Source organism: Rissa tridactyla, chromosome 13 (genome assembly GCF_028500815.1).
Source record: "Rissa tridactyla isolate bRisTri1 chromosome 13, bRisTri1.patW.cur.20221130, whole genome shotgun sequence".
NCBI lineage: Eukaryota > Metazoa > Chordata > Aves > Charadriiformes > Laridae > Rissa > Rissa tridactyla.
In genome coordinates, this window is record NC_071478.1 from 7,338,887 (window position 1) to 7,355,807 (window position 16,921).

Consider the following 16,921-nt stretch of genomic DNA (forward strand, 5'->3'; position numbering starts at 1 on the left):
ATGTGCAACTTCCACAACTTTTTTCAGGGCATCTTATGCAAATAACATACACATTCCAGTTTGGATTTGATAAATAGGACATATCCTACTTAGTATTTCCAAATAATCTCATGCCCCATCTAATTTACATCATATTGAAATTTTCTTCACAATTCAAAGAAGACAAGTGTTAGTTTATGAATGATGGTAGGGTTGGGTTTTGGTCCCTCAGTAAAAGTTGCCTTGGAGAGAAATATCATTTGTCTTCACTGTATCTGCTTTCTCTTATAAATCAGATGAATTGTATACACACATTATCTACAAATTCAAGTGCAGGACGTAAATGTTTGTTAGCTGCTGTGTTTTACTGTTGACTGCTGGATTCCTATATTTAAACCCATCTAACAAGTATTTGTAGTGTCTAGCAGAATTTACAATCAAGCAGAAGAGACTAAGGCTGTTACGCGTTTTTGAATGAGTTTTTCACTGAGAAATGCTTCTTTACATTCTTGAGGAGAAAAAATTATGTTAAAATTGCATCCATATGATATCCTCTTTCTGCTTTTTCCACATTTGAATTAGCTGCTACTGACAATAAAATCATGTAAACCATGACAGTACAAAGCATACTCCCAAGAAAGTTCTCTGCAGTTCCTCATCAGACATCTCTATGTTAAGGTAGTCTTTCTTGACTTCGCTTATCAAACTGGGAATTTTGTCTTGCATGAACATTAGGCTTTTTAGAATCAGACAAAATATATTTTACTCATTTTATTTAGGGTAATATCTAATGATAAACTTTGACACCCATTACAGTAACTGACCACAGATGGAGAGAACCTCACTGATTCTGGTTGATTAGCCAGCCATTGAGGACTGGCTGTGAGGCATTTGCCTGAAAGATCAGAGCCTAATTTCCCAGGATAAAAGCAGTAGGTTGTAAAAAAAATTTACCATTTTAAGGCATTATTTTGTCATGGGGGAAAGGTTTTTTCCTTGCTTAGGTGATTTCTGCAGTCAATGCTTCTTATGCTAGAATACCTCAAATACTCAATGCTTCTTACTAAATTGTACTTTACTTGCTGTGTGCTACAGCTGTAACAAAGATTATTAAAAGTACGTTTACTGTTGGGCTGCAAATATTTACATTTTTTGGCACAAGAAAGAGGAAGATATGCTAGCCGAAATTATCCAGGATACCCAAGTGAAAGCATCAAATTAAAGGAATAAGAATAAAAACATGGCCTATGAATTATGTTTGGAAGATGGAACTGAAGAAGTGTGCAGAAGGAAAAGAAAAAACAAGAGGATGAGGAGGCAATAACAGGGCTGGAGCTGGGCGAGATCCAGGTGGGTCAAGCCGCTCTCTTTGTTTTAGGGCTTGCCGTGGGCTTCCCCCTCTTTGGAGGGAAGCAAACGTGCGTGATAAAGACTCCTGTTTTGGTAAGGCTCTTTTCCTTTGATTTTCTGTTTTTAATATGTGTCGCTTTACAGCAGGACTTTAGAAAGCAGGGGTCCAGCAGTAGGGCGGTGAGGTCGGTGATGGTCCCTCATGTCGGATGGGGATTTCTCCAGTCCCCGGGCCCAGCCGCGCCCGAGGTCCCTTGGCTCCCGTGTCCCCCTCCTCACCTCCACCCGCGGCCCCCAACCTGGCCACCTCGCACCCCCGTCTCCTGCTATGGCAGCTGGGCAAAACCCCTTTCTCCCTTCGCAGCCCTCTCACCTCGTCCGCCTCCTCCCGCGGGCCGGGGGGGGTCAGCACCAGGGGGACCGACACCGGGTCCGGCCCGCCCCTTCCCTGCCGGGTGCTGGGCAGCCCTCCCCTCAGCCGCCGCCCGGGGGTCTCCTTCCCCTCAGCGCCTCCCGCCCCGCGCTGAAGGCGGCCGTAGGTAGGGCTCCCCCCCCTCCCCCGCCGCGAGCGCCAACGGCCGCCGGCTCGAGCCCAACGGTCCCCCCCCCCCTCCCTCCTCCTCTGAGGGAAAAGTGTGTCTGCGCGCGGCTGCCGGCGGCCCCGCGATAAAGGCAGGGGGAGCCGGGCCGGCCGGAGCCGCAGCGGAGGGCGCTGGGGTTTAGCGGGGGAGAGAGCCAGCCAGACAGCGGCCGGGGGGGGACGACCCAGCCCCGCCGGCTCCCCCCTGCGCCCCGGCTGCGGGATCTTCCCCGCCCTTTGCTCGCCCGCTTGAAAAGTTTTGCCCGGGGAGCGCGGCGGGGCCGGGGCGCCCCGTCAGCCTCAGCCCGCCATGGGCGCTGCCCGCCGGCGCTGAGGGGAAGGAGCGGAGCCGGCGATGGGCGGCAGCCCGCCGCAGGGCTGAGCGGCGCCCCGGAGCGAGGTGTGCCGGCCAGGCTCGGCGATGGCGCGCCCGCAGCGGGCGGCGGGCGGGGAGAGCTAGCGGCCTCGGCGGAGCTCCCCCCTCCCGGAGCCGCGCCCGGGACGTGTCCCTGTCTTCTCGGCATGGCGGGGGCTGCTCGGGGCGGCGGGCCCCGCAGCCCGGCTGTCAGCCTGCTTCTTGGAGCCCTGCTCTGCGGAGGTAAGCGGGGAGGCACTTGTCGGCGGGCGCTGGCGGGGCTGCGGGGGGAGCCGGCGGGTGCTCTCTCCTGGAGGCACCAGTTGATCGCCTGCGGACTGCGCCGGGCTGGTTCGCGGCGACTCGAACTCCTTCCGAAGCAAGTGTCTTGTTTTCCACCGTAGCGGCGTGCGGGCTAAATTACTCCTTCCTCCTTCTTTTCCCACATGCCTCTTTTTTTCCTTTAAATCCTGCTTCCGTCTCTCTGTGCTGTGTTAAAAATTTCGCTTTCCACTTCCCCCCGCCCCACCTTTTTTTTCCCCCCTCTCTTGTTTATTTGAACGGTAGGAAAGCTTGTATCTGACTAAAATGAGAAAGTTTCCTTTCTGCCTCAACGACGATGGTATTTACAAGTGTATCTTAATTATTGCGTTGTGTTAAAGGGATCTTCTCTGTGGGAGAGGGTGTCCCAGTCCCAGCTTGGAACGGAGTATAGGGAGTGATGAAAGCTGTTAAGAGGCACCAGGGAGGGCAATGACAGTGTTTAGGAATAGCGTCCTTTTAATTATATTGGAGTTGTGCAGTGGTAGCTCTAGAGACTGGATAGAAGCCCTGTTACCTGGACTGGACAAGATGTTATCTTGATTAAAGGGATAGCTGAGGAACAGGTTTGTCTTAGCATAGAGGTCATCTGAATGATCTGCTGTTTTTTCTCATCGCTGAACTTCTGTGATCAGAGTCTCCTTGACAAACGCAAATCTCTAAAGTGATTCAGGAATGCAGATTGTGCATGATACAAACAGGGATTGCTGTGCAGAGTAGTAGGTGACTGCCATGTCTCAACACTTCTTGTTTTCTTGCTCAGACCATGATAGTTGTGGATATTTTCTAAAAACATATCCTTCTCCCTGTTTTGGGGGGAGTGGAGGGGACAGGACACGGATGGATGGAAACTTGTTAAGCTCTCCGCGATTCATGCTGTTGCCATCACTAGGAATAAAAAAAATATTTTTGCCTTTTGTCCTGTTGATATTAGTGGTGCTGTTTGACATAAGAAGATTACTAATAAAAGACTCTTCACTGTTTAGTTTGGTCCAGTCCTGCCAACCTCTCTCCAAGGGTAGTTGATTGCAGAGGCAGCCGTGAGATATAAAGAAGTATCTCAAGACTGAAGCAAAGGGGGAATCAGTAGCAATTTATAAAGGGACTCTTCCCACCCTGCGGGAAAAGCTTCCCTGGTAGGGAAAACAAAGTACCTGGCGGAAAACTGCCTGGCCTCTTAATGCTGGTCATTTTAATATAGTACATTAAAATTAATGGACATCCCAGTGACTCAACATGCTCTGAAAGTGCTGATGTGAAGAATCTGAAATACGGGCTTCTGTTTTGATTGCTGCAGCCTGGAGGTGAGAATTGTATTAGCCTCGTGCTCACCTTCAGAGACTGCATGAGATTAAGACTTGTAAAGAGGGTCTGGCATTTTTCTGGGGCAGTGTGTCTCTTCTGCCATGCAGCTTTGACAGTCACAAATGCATCTTCTCCAATAAGCATTTGCATTAGACTTAATACGTTGAGTTAGGCACCAATATATGGGCATTTTCTATCTGAAAATATTTATAAGAGAAATAAGTAGGTTCTGCTGCTTAAGGGTAGGAGAAAGTGCTACAGTGAGAGGTTATAAACAACCCAACCTCATTAAGCCGTTTCTCTCTACTGGAACCTGGGTCAGCGTTGACTCAGCCATGCTGTAAAAAAAGTCGGTAGTGGTGCTACAGCTAGCCACTGCTCGCAGCAGCTGCTGGGGGTTTCTGTGCTGTGCTCTTCCAGAAAAAAAAAAAAGAGAGAATATTACTTTCCTTCAGGGAAGAAAATCAGAGCTTCTGAGCAGGGAATTTGCCTCTCAGCATTGCTGGGCACAGTATGATTTACAAAAGAGCCAGTTAATTAAACTTATTAAATAAGGTGTTTGTATGGTTTCCTTGTGAGGCCTTAACAAGCATTTCATTTGCGCTCCCCTTGTGTATTTGCACTCTTTTTGTTGGCGTGTTAGGATAGTGATTGTTCTTGAGAGCTAAAGTCCAACTAAATGAAAGTCACTTTATAGCTCGCAAGCGAAAACGTTTGTAAATGTGCTGAGAAACTTACTATTATAGACAAGTTGTCATTTGCTATTTAAAGAGCTATATTTACTTCTCCGAACTCATTAGCATCTCCTATCAGGCCTGAATTTCTAAGAAATTCTCCTGAAATCTTGCCTTAGGCATCAGTGTGCCATTATGCTGTGGTTATTATCTGGCCATAATGTTAATTCATTCAAACTCAAGAAAGAAGCTTGGCATTTAATTTGAGCCATGCCTCTAGTCAGACCAGGATGTATAAAAAGTCAGTGTGTAAAAGTGTTCTTGCATTTAGGTACAAGCACATGTTTTACACTCCTCCTAGGGAACCGGCATCCAATAAATGGTATGTATGTGTGTGAAATGATATTTACATAAGTAAATCCCAAGTGTATATATATTCCTTTCAGGAAATGACCTCTTTTCAGCAAAGTGCTAATGCATGTGCTTAAGCCTCTTGATAGCCAATAGGAGGTATTCATGAGCTTGAAGTAAGATTATATTTTTTTAAATTGTTTTCTTGAATCGGAGCATAAATGCAGATACAAGTGTACAGATTTACTTTATAATGCATAGATTAATACTCAATTTCATATTAGCTGTGAACAAGAATTATAGAAACTGGAAATTTAGAATGTAGTAAGTCCTAAGACAGAGTTTAAGGATGCACAGCTAGAGGATTGATTCAGTTGCACAAGAAGTACATGTGTGCAAGAAAGTATTGAACATGAGCAGATGTTAAAGGTGCATGGAGTTACCAGAATTTTAGGTACTTAAGTAGTGTTTGAACACAGATGCAAACACAGTTATGCATGCATAGGTTGGTATAGCACCTGCTTTGGTTCTGCTCTTCTTTATACCACAGTAATGCAATATGTCCTTGTTTTTGTTACATTGATGTGCACACTGATTGAGGTTTTTCATTTTGAATATTGTTTCATTCTGACTTTAAATTGTTCAAGCAGTGAGGGGTTGTTTTATATCTTATTTTGAAAATTCAGTAGCATGGCATACCCTAGTGTTACGGAAAACTTCCTAAATTTTCTTTTTCTTAATTTCATCATGTTGGTGCTAGCTAAGAGCACAGCAGGGACTTGCATTATGTTAAGTTATAACTGCATGCAGTTTTGTAAGTGGCTAATCTCTCTATTGGATATAACACTTTCAAAATTGAGATAATGCTCTTAACGTTCTAATTTACTTTGTTTTCATATTCAGTAGTGGATCTTAAAGTTTATTAGACACTGTACTTACCTAGTAAAATACTCTTGAATTGGGGAACTAAGTATTTGTACAAAATGAAGTAATAAATAGCACACCATTATGTTTTCTTAAATGGCTAAATATTAGTAAGTATTGACAAACTGTTAATTGAGATGAAATGATGGGGATTTTATTGAGAATTGGGATTTAGTTCTGTGTTTTTCTTTTTAAACTCCACTGAGAAAGCAGTAGTTCAGCACCACCGGAAAGGCAGCTTGTAAGGAATAGCTAGAAAGTCCCTATGAATAATGGCAAATTTGCTAGAAGTGTTGGTATACAAACTTTCCTGGGTAAAGTTTTCAAGGTAGTGCCCCTTTGCAGTAAATCTGTCTGAGCTGTTGTTTGTAATTGTGGTTAGGGTCATGCCTACTTAAGTCACTTAGTCAAGAGACAAATAAGTAAATGAAAGTTTGAAATCTTCAGAATATGATCATGACATTGAAGAGGTGTCAGAGACTTGTGCTGAATCCCAATTTTCTTCAAGGCTTTGGTAGACCTTTGATTTAGTCATATGCTGCAAGTTTGTGCTGCCACACTGAGACTTTGGCAGTAGGTCACATCTGGCAGGCTCCACTAGATGTGCCCTAGCTATTCTGAGAGAGACAAAAAGCATATTATGATAAAAGATGTGCAAGTAAAATGGCAACAAGCTGAAAGAACTTAAGTGTGTAAAGACAGTAATTGAAAATCATCTAATATGGATGTTAAAAAAGCTAAACTGAGGATGTAAGAGAAAGAAAACATATTGTGGGTGACTTAAAATAATACTTGTCCATCAGTTCGAAGGAGACATTTACTGTATACTAGGTAGATTTGATACTGAAGAGGAAAATGTATTTAGTTAGGAAAAAGTTTAGTTAGGAAAGCTGTGTAGCAGGAATCAGTCCTTGTCTCTACTGTCAGGAATACCACTGGCCTGCTGTTTTCGTCAGTCGGCCAGCTTAACACGAGCCAGCAGTGTGCCCAGGTGGCCAAGAGGGCCAACAGCATTCTGGCTTGTATCAGGAATAGTGTAGCCAGCAGGAGCAGGGAAGTGATCGTGCCTCTGTACTCGGCATTGGTGAGGCCTTACCTCGAGTACTGTGTTCAGTTCTGGGCCCCTCTGTACAAGAGGGACATTGAAGTGCTGGAGCGTGTCCAGAGGAGAGCTACCAGGCTGGTGAGGGGTCTGGAGAGCAGGTCATATGAGGAGAGGCTGAGGGAGCTGGGCACGTTTAGCTTGGAGAAGAGGAGGCTGAGGGGAGACCTCATTGCCCTCTACAACTACCTGAAAGGAGGGTGTAGAGAGGTGGGTGTTGGCCTCTTCTCCCAAGTGAATAATGACAGGACCAGAGGAAATGGTCTGAAATTGCGGCAGGGGAGGTTTAGATTAGATATTAGGAGGAATTACTTTACTGAAAGAGTGGTCAGGCACTGGAACAGCCTGCCCAGGGAGGTGGTTGAGTCACCATCCCTAGAGGTATTTAAGAAACGTCTAGATGTGGCGCTTCAGGGCATGCTCTAGTGGCAGAGATCGTAGGTTGTTTGGTTGGACTCGATGATCTTAAAGGTCCTTTCCAACCATGAAGATTCTGTGATTTCCTTCTTTCTCTCCCTCTCTCATCCACTGTGATTGTCATTTCATTGGTGAAAGACATGATCCTGGTTTGGCCCCTTTGTCCAGTGGGACCTTTTTATTTACTTTATATCTAAATGCCACAGTGATACAAATACAGGTAATATTTTGTGATGCTATAATGTGTTAATGTAAGGTGTTTGGCTGAAATTTGAGTACTGTGTCCTTCATAGTGATAAGCAGTAACTTTCTGGCCAGAAAACTTGCTTTTGTCTAGTTCAAACTCTTGTCCTGACTTGCTCTTACAGGCCTGAGTCCTTTATATTTTGTTCAGTCTTCCTTACAGACTCAGTACCCTGGCAAAACAGTTTCACAGTGTTCAGCTCTTCAAGCAGTTGTACTGTTTTGTGTTCTGTGGACTGGCTCAGGCTCTAGTGACAGATGTGACCCCTTTGAAACAGGGACGGACAAATGGTGCATTGAAAGTTCATAGCTTCTGCAGTCTCCTCACTTAGAGGTATCTGGTAAAAGCCTGCGGATGCATCTAGCTTTGGAAATAATTTCAGTCCAGTAGTGCCTGTGTCTGTTTTAGTTAGCAAATGGAAATAGTCTCTCTCTTTATCTATTTGTTCACGTTTTTTTGGGTCAATACACAGCCTCAGGTCACCATTTTTCTTTTCAACTGTATCTAGTGAAATGACCCAGTGAGTCTACTCTTCTATTTTCTTTGCTATTCTAAAGCATATTAATCTGTTGAGCTTGAATTCCATAAACAAAGTGTCATCCCCATCACTAAAATTACAGGCATCTTTGCAGCGCTGGTCAATTAGGTGAACTTTTCTTTAGGGAAGTACATCTTGACTAAGTGGTTCTTTGCCACTACGCTTAAGAAATGTGCTAATGTCTTACTATTGCATCACTGACATCTTGGGTCAGTAACTTTGTGCTTGGAGACAAGCTTTTCTGGCACTTCTTTTGCTTGAATAACACAGATCACACTAATCATAGTTCTACTGTCATTATCAAAAGTGTTCTCTTACAACTCTGCATTTCTAACAGCTTGACAGATGTAAACAGCCAGACAAGTCTCCTTAAGTGGCCACTTCTTTTATTATATACTGCAGTAAAAATTTAATCTGGTTTTGACATCTGCTAGTGCTTTAAGTGTCATGTGTAAGGTCAAACACCTTTTTGTTAACTCTTTCTTCTCCTATAATATTTACTGTTTTCTTCTACATTTGTTATGAAGTTTCTATAATCTTTTAGAAGGATGGTGTGAAATTTTTAATATTTTTATCATAAATACATTAATGTCTGTTGCTACCAGACTTTATGCGTTTGGTGCTTTTAGCTGTATGTTCCTCTTTAAGATCATGAAGCACAAATCTGCTGCATGGGGAGACTGTAAGTGAATTTCCCTTTTCAATATGATGAAGCAAACACTAAGCCCCAAAACAATGGTTAGGAATTTGACATTATATGAAAACTTTGCAGTTAAGTAAAAATGTAAAGGATGGGAAGCTTGTTCAATTATGAAAAAAGACTTTGAAAAACAGTTTATGCATTTGGATTGGAAAAAAAGACTTAATGGTCTCCTGAGCACATCTAAAAGTCAGTTTCTGTGCGTGTGAAGAGGAAAAAAAAAAAAGGTAAGCTGATATCCCATGATACTGCTGAGGGGGTTGGTCCACTAAATTCTGCTCGTCAACTGCAACAGCAATCACAGAATACAGATGTTGAAATATATCCACCAATGCATCTAATACTGTGTTACTTATGTAATTGTTGTATTTTTTTGCTTGATAAAATTTTTCAACTGAGTAATTCTTCAATTGAAAATATTTTTGAAATGGATATAATTTACAAAACAACTTTTAAAATTGTGCTTGCATCTAAAATAATTAATATTTTTTGTAAAGCTAGCTATTTAATGTAAAACTATCACTTTGACTTCTAGTAAATGTATTCAGATACAAACTGATAATAGGATAGTACTCTATAGAGCATATCACTAGTATTTTTCTATAATACTGTTTTGATGTTACAAAAAAGAACGAGCTCTTTGTAACGGCTATAAAAGATTTGTCATTGCAAATGACTTTTGAAAAGCATTTTAACTTTACGTAACAACTTTTTTTTTTTCTTCTGATTGAGAATGAAAGTAAACTTCAAAATGTTAGTTTCTGTCCTTGTGAAATTCCATTTTCCAACCAGTCGTATTGCCTGAGGGTGCAGTTCTTTACCAGCTTGAGCCAACGTAAATTGATGCTGCCAGGTTTCTGCCCTCTCCCAAACTGAGCAGTCCTCTTTTTGTGCCAACTCTGGCATGCCTCTAATTCCTCTGTAAGCTGCTTCACTGCTTCAGGGAGATAAAGCACATAAAATACCTTTTTTTTTTTTTTTTTTTTTTAATGAAGGGTAAGTTCGTATCACCTTAGGATCAATTTACTGCTTGCATAAGCAAAAAAAGAGGATGGGCCCAGTGGGGGAGGGGCAGTGTAAAGGAGTAGGGTACTGCAGCCTAGCACTTGCAGGGGTATGGCTTTAATTTGTTCATGGGATACTATAGTAAAAAAAGAGATTGCTATGGGAGTTGCTTACAGTATATATCCAATGCAGGATATTAAACACTGAGAGGTTAGAGAACATGAGAGGCACTTGGTAAATGACACAGCTTTGATTTCTGTATTGGGTGTTTTTTCTCATTTTGCTGATTCTGTATCATTTTGAGCAAATAGAAGTGAGGCTTAATGTATCACCATTGCCTCACGCAGGTAGAATGACCCTTTTGATGCTTAACTTAAAACTATTTTTCTGAACTCAAACCAAAGCAAATACACACCATCATTACCCCCCAACAAAAGAAAAAGCCCAAATCCCCAACTTTTCTTGCACAGGACTGGTAGCACTGCTTCTTATTAGAATTGCCATTAAAAGAGTTTGGGTTTAGTTTCTTATAAATTCCCCAACCATTAACTGTTTCAGCTAAAATACTCCATGCCAAGCATCTGCCTCAGATTGAATACATTTTTTTTTTCTTTTCCAAAACTTCAGCCAAGAGTTCAGTGGTTTACAAGAACAGAGGTAGTGGGGGGGGAAACTGGATTTTCCTTAGTTTAAAAATAGTTGCTGACCGCTTCTTTGAGAAGAACTGATACCCCGATGAAACTTGCCAGGAGGAGACTTGTGAGATTGCTGAGAAAACAATCCAGGGTTGATTTGATGGGATGTCAAGCTAGCAACATTTGAAAGAATGAATTTGCTTATGACAAGGAAAGACTTGATGTGTCCTTACAGCTGAATTCTATGAAAATTGCTATGCACTGGGCATATGCCATATCAGGGTGAGCTCTACTTTCCTTGCAATTACAGATCTTCACTGTGGAAGCCTGACCTGGATAAAGCATAAGAACTGTGGGTAGGGACAGTGGCCATGCTTGTGCTCTCTGTGCTCCATCCCCTTCCCTAGCTGCAGGGGAGACTTCTAGAAAAGGAAACCGCTTATTGGAATAAAGAAAGGAAAAAGCTGGAGCTTAAAAGGTGGGGAGTGAAATGGGCAAAAGCAATATAGTGCAGGAAAGTGTGCTCTGAACATTGGCAAGGACAAGAATCAGTTTGGGGACAGGTGGGAGGGAGAATCAGGCTTTCTGGATAAGGGGGAAGAGTGACTATAGAAGGTGGTGTGGAGGAAAAAGTGTGGATGAGGGTTTGCAGAAAGATGAAAACCTTGGGAGAGAAACACTGAGGAAAGGTCAAGGTTGTGTAAGGGAATGTCACATGAAGCTGGGGCTAGAACTGTAATGACAAAATGAGGAGAAATATATTGGGGAGCTTATAGGGATTTTGGCCATGTGTTGATGGAAAGCAGGATTCAGGCTTGAGCAAAATGGGTATAGAAGTACATAGCTGCTAGAGTATGGGTTTTGAAAAATTAATTAAATTAATGATTAATTAATGATTTTAATTCTTGTTTTCTGCAGCTGAATTACTCTGTCAGTCATTGTACAATGCCATTAGACTTGTGTTGAGCCAGTGAAACCTAACTGAGCAGTGGCCTGTATTTACTGGGCTGTTATAGCCTGTTTGTTACACTCGCCTCCAGCGTTTGCTTGGTTGGTTGTGTCTATGTGCTGGTGGAGAAAGTAATTACACCTTATGATTGTTATTCTTTTAAACATGATTCATTTTTGCATGACTCGATGTGGTGTTTTTTTCTTTTTAATTTCATATCTCTGTAGAAAGAGCCAGAATATGTGTTTCTGTTCTGTAGAATCAAATGACCTATCACTCTGGTGGCATGAAATAGAGAGTAGCAAATACAATAAGTAACTACTGTGGAGAAGGTAATATACTATTGACTTCTCAGTACCTGTTGATTTTCGCTGGTCCGAACATCAGGGAAGAGGGAGATTGAATTTGGCTGCCCCTTAGTGAGAGTGGATACCTGCTTGTGAATAGCATTAGCCTGAAAACTCATGAGGGTTTCAGTTTTGCAACAGTTTCATGTAGAACCTGTAGAAGAACAATTTGTATTATGCTTTGTCATACTTCCTAGTAACTTTAGGTTCTCATTCCTCACTCTTCCGGATTTTTAATGATGAGTTTAATTTAGGATTTCTTATCTGCTTTGCTATTCTGGTAGGTAGTCTGAAACTTGATGATGTGTTTCACAGTTCCAGGTGTGCTGTATTGAACTGTTTAGATGGAAAAAGATGCTTCTCTGTGTGTGTGCCTGTAATTTGGGATTTGGACTTGAGTCATACAGAGTATGGGTTGCACAACTCGAAAAGGCTTCGTGTTTTCTGGACACAGCATCTGTGCTATAGAATGCTTGTTCAGTGTATTTCTATATGACACACTTTGTCACTAATAGCCAAAGGGAGCTGCACGTAGCTAACGTAAGCGTAAAGTCTGTGCCTCTTGGAAAAGCTGGTGTGACATTACGTGAGTTTGTGAGTATTCTTGAATGGGTCTCTTGTGTCTCTCTTGTTAAGTCTTTATTATGTATTTTCAAATCTTAGTCTCTTAAATGACAAAACTTACTATTAAAAAATAATTGTGTTTTATTTGGCAGAGTGACTAATCGTTATATTTTTCTATCTTTTATAGGTGTTCAAAAAGACAGTCTTTTATGAGAGATGCTATTGAGCTCATACTGTTTTAAATGCCTTTGTGCTTGTTGTTTGTAATCATCCCATTGACAATTTCAGAAGGTAATCTATTAAAGAATTTGGAAATAGAGAACTCTCTCCCCATATATTTGTTTAGCATGCCCTCTTGTCATTCCATCTCAGTGAGAAAAGAGATTTTTTTTTTTTTTTTTTAATTGGAAGAGCAAGAAATTTTAAGTACGGTTCCCTCTCTTCTTTAGTTCTCTCTCCAGCTGTATGTGCCAATGTGAATGCTTAGGTAACCTCTCAGATTTAATATGTTCATCTGTAAAATGGGAATGATTATAGTAACTCGTTACCTTTTTGTTATCATAATGTGGTTAGAAAAAATATTATCTTCTTTGGGGTAAAATTACAAGTTCTTTTTACAATAATATCTGTAACTGATTAGACAATAATGTGAATTATTACTGTTTCATTTTTACCCAGGGAGAAAGCCACTCTGATACAAGATTAGTATTGTATGATGGTACTCAGCAATTCACTGGAGGTGCACATTAGTCATATTTTCATATTGATTCCATAAGCTAATGTGTTGTGCTTCAGAATGTCAGCAAACTACAAGGAGTTTTTCCAATTGTGTGCGATATAATGGAATTAGTATATTCTCTTTTTTCCTTTAGAGTGTCACAAGCAGTCTGGAGATGAAAGGATGCTGACTGGTCTTGAAAGACAAATGCTGGTCTGGAAACACCTATAGTGCAATGCCCATCTGGAAGGTCTTTCTTTATTAATTTATACAATATTCAAAGAACCATAGATTCATGGTGTTGCCTTGGCTATTTCACGGATTAAAGTTCGATATCACTATATTTCAGGCTCAAAGCTTCACAAGTCCTCAAAGCTTCAGGCTCCCATTGAACTTTAGTCTTGGTTCTGAAAATTCATTTAGAATTAAATTAGCTGTAGTGATGAAACTGTGGCACTTTAAATAGGAATCATCAGACGACATTTAAACATGATCGTGTAGTGCAGTAATGTCAGAACTGATTTGAGGTAAAAATCATGCCTTTAGGCAATATTGTTCAGGAAAGTCACAAAATGCAAATAGTTTATTTGAAGAGTACTTATATTATTTGGTTTTGGTTTTTTGGGGAGAGGAAAAGGATCCACTTTTGTCAGTAGCACAGATGCGTAGAGTTGGAGTTGAATCTAGAGTTCTGAGAGCCTATAAAATTTTGGATCCTGACCTAGACCCTGAATTGGATCTCTCAACTTCATATATTAATCAAACCAACGGTTTGATTCAATCCAATCCAAGTCCAAACCCACTTAAACTTTAGAAATGTTCTGGCCTTTGTTTGTACTTTGTGGCTCTTGCACGTACTCTCTTCACTTCTTATTTAATAAGAGTATACCAAATTGAAGCCTTGGGTCACCAGTGCTTACTAGTTTCTCATCACTTTTTGTAGTTAATTGTTTTATGACTATGGACTTTTCTGAAATTGCAGTTTAGATTTCAGTGTTAGAACCTGTACACAAACAACTGCCAAGACACTGGCATAAGCTGTTAGCTGATCAAGTTCTGCTCTTCTGTAATGAAGCAAATTCTGCTCTGTGGGCACTCTGTCATGCCCTACATATTGCAGGTGAAATCCTGGTACTACTTGTTTCAGTAGGAGTCCTGGCATTCATCAAGATTTCAACCCACATATATATTGCGCGCGCTCCCTCTCTCTCTCTATATATATCTCTAACAATTCATGGTTGCTTGGTAAAATGTCTTCAGTTGACCTCATTTTACCATGCGATTTCTCTTCCTATGAAGAGAACCAGACTTGACGAAGAGGACATTCACAGGCAAAATAGTTTTGCACGAATTCTTCTTTTACAGCATTTACATATTCCTTTGCTGGAAGAGGGGAGCTAGTTCAGTATGCCATATATAATTTGGAGCTGCTAGACCCTGTCAGAGTTGAAGTGTTTTTGGAAATCTCTCTCTTTTTTTCTGCTAATTAGTCTATGTTTATAAGTGATAGGTGCAGCTCAAATACTTATATTTCAACATCCTTCATGGGAGGATACTTAAAATGATTCATCAGAGTCCATTTGTTCAAATAATTTTAAGTACATTTAATCCAGATTATTTGTCTGTTACAAGTAGAGGCATTTTAAATATATTTATCCTTGGTTACTGATTCCTGTGGGGGTGAAAACTAACACAATAATATGTAACCAGAATTTTCAGTTATTCTACCCTGCGTCTTGCTGTAGCCCTGCACAGAGTTTCTGGAGGCAGAGAGAGAAGCTTAGATGTTTTGGTCAAAGTTCTGTCAGCACAGCAGTTGTTCATTTCATCTATGGCTTTATTGAATAATAGCTTGTGTGGTGCTTTCTGCCCTCATGTAATGGTAAGTACTCATGAATGTTAGTATTCTTTCCATCTGGTATAGCTGAGCGATATGAAAGGAGGGTAGGTGGAAAGAAAGGACAATACTTTCATTAGTAGACTACAGAGTTCAGATATTTTAATTCTCACTGGTGGTTGGGGCTTAAAACTCACTAGATTTTGGAGTGTCAGTATTATTGCTCCAGTTATTGTTACTGGTGATCTAGTTAATGGTCTTTGGTGCTCCACAGGGTGATTCATCTAACCAAATGTAGATGTCTGCTTTGGAGTAAGATGATTCGTTTCAGCTGAAAGTGTTGTCTGTATCTTTGACCATGGTGGGGACAACAACTTATCTATAAATAGATATTGATATTATAGCAGTGTAAGTATAGGTGAAATTAATTCAACCCATATAGACTTTTTTTTGAAAAAGTACATAGGTCTATATCTTCTGGTAAGTGGTCAGCACTCTTTGGAAATCCATCCCCATTTGCAAAGATTTAAACTCTAACTTAAGTATATGAGTTAAGATCCCAAATTACTCTATGTTCCTGTGATCACAGAAGAGTAAGAAATGCATCCACAGGGTGGTTCAGATTGATGTGATGTTTTGACTCCAAAAGGGCCTTTATTCTTCCATCACCAAAGTCTTAGACAAGTGAAGTCCAGGTTTAGGTGCCTCAGTTATGCAGGATGAATCTGGACTATGTGACTGAAGTTGCACACACACAACAGAAAATCCCCCAAACTTGAAAAATAATGAAACACCAGTTAGTTAGTATTTCTGTCCATTAAATGTTAAAGGACATATCTGGAAAGCTCCCCTTTCTGTGCTATCTTTTGGGGGTTTGGTTATCCAAAGCTGTTACTCTATGTCATCCAGCCTTCTACCCTCTTAGAAAGTGAGTTGTGGGTTGCCAGCCTATGATTTTGTTAATTTCTGATCATCTTTGAAGAAATATACTTGGGTTTACATTGAAATTTAAATTCTATACTAACATAGCACAAAAGTAAATAGGACTCTACATAAGTACAGGGTGAATATGACCCCCTCCATACCTTGTAATTTTGAATTTGTCTCACCAGAGTTCAGACTTTAGCTCCTCTTAACTGAAAATGAAATCAAACAGTGTGAGCTCTTGGGAAACTGTTTTGAAGAAACAGAAAATCCAAACCACATGGTATACTCACAATGTGAAGACTTAGTGAAGAAATCTTTCTTCATTGGAAAAATGAACTCTAGTGGGTTTAGTAAGCAACATTTCAAAGCAGTTTGAGATGAAAGGTCTGTGGTCTAATTCATTGCATATGTGATATTTCCTCCTGGATCAATGTTACGCAGTAAAGTTGGGTTAGCTTTTTTTTGTTTGAATTGATAGTGTAAAAAATGAGTTTAACCACAGTTTTCTGTCTAAAAAGTGGCAGATATCTGTATAGCAGAAAATCACATCTAGATTAACTGTTAAACATTTTTCACTATATACTTTTCACCCTTCTAAAATGTGACTTTCTCAAGCTGTAACAGTTTTAGCTGAAGTTTTCCATGCTGCATATTTTCTGACTGATTTGGGAAAGTTTCTGTGAAGTGGTTCAGTTGTTTCAGAGAACAAAGCCAGCTAGAAATCCTGAGTTCTAGCCAGCTAGAATCATTTCCATGAGCAGCCGTAGCTGGGTTAAATCCTGTGATTTTCACTGTTAGAGGCAAAGATAGATGGTGTTTTTCTTAATCTCTCTTTTTGAAGTGATGATGATATATGAATGCTAGCATTCATTTTTACTAAGTAAGATTCATGATGGCAGATAACTCCTGCAAACATGTTCCTGCATTAAAAAGGGCACATAAAAAAGGGGATAAAAATATTTTTGAAGCTGTATAGCGTTTGGTCTAATTCCATGAAAAATCTATTCAAAGTTGCCAGACTTCTAAGTCTGAAAATTGGGTTTAGTCTATTCTTAATGCAGAATTGAGAGGGTGGCAGCAGCATTATTCTGAAAAACTT

General features: G+C 40.7%; 1 protein-coding gene across 2 annotated transcripts in view; it reads left to right on the forward strand.

Annotated features, from left to right (window-relative positions):
* The first annotated feature begins 2,016 nt into the window (after nt 1–2,016).
* Nucleotides 2,017–16,921, forward strand: part of TMEM132C (transmembrane protein 132C) — a 222,453-nt gene continuing 207,548 nt past the window's right edge. For both annotated transcript variants that reach the window (XM_054220006.1, XM_054220005.1), the window contains exon 1: nt 2,017–2,507. Coding sequence is in view for 1 of the 2 variants with exons in the window: in XM_054220005.1 (XP_054075980.1) it covers nt 2,432–2,507 (76 nt within the window). In the remaining variant the exon portion in view is untranslated. The remainder of the gene's footprint in view (nt 2,508–16,921) is intronic.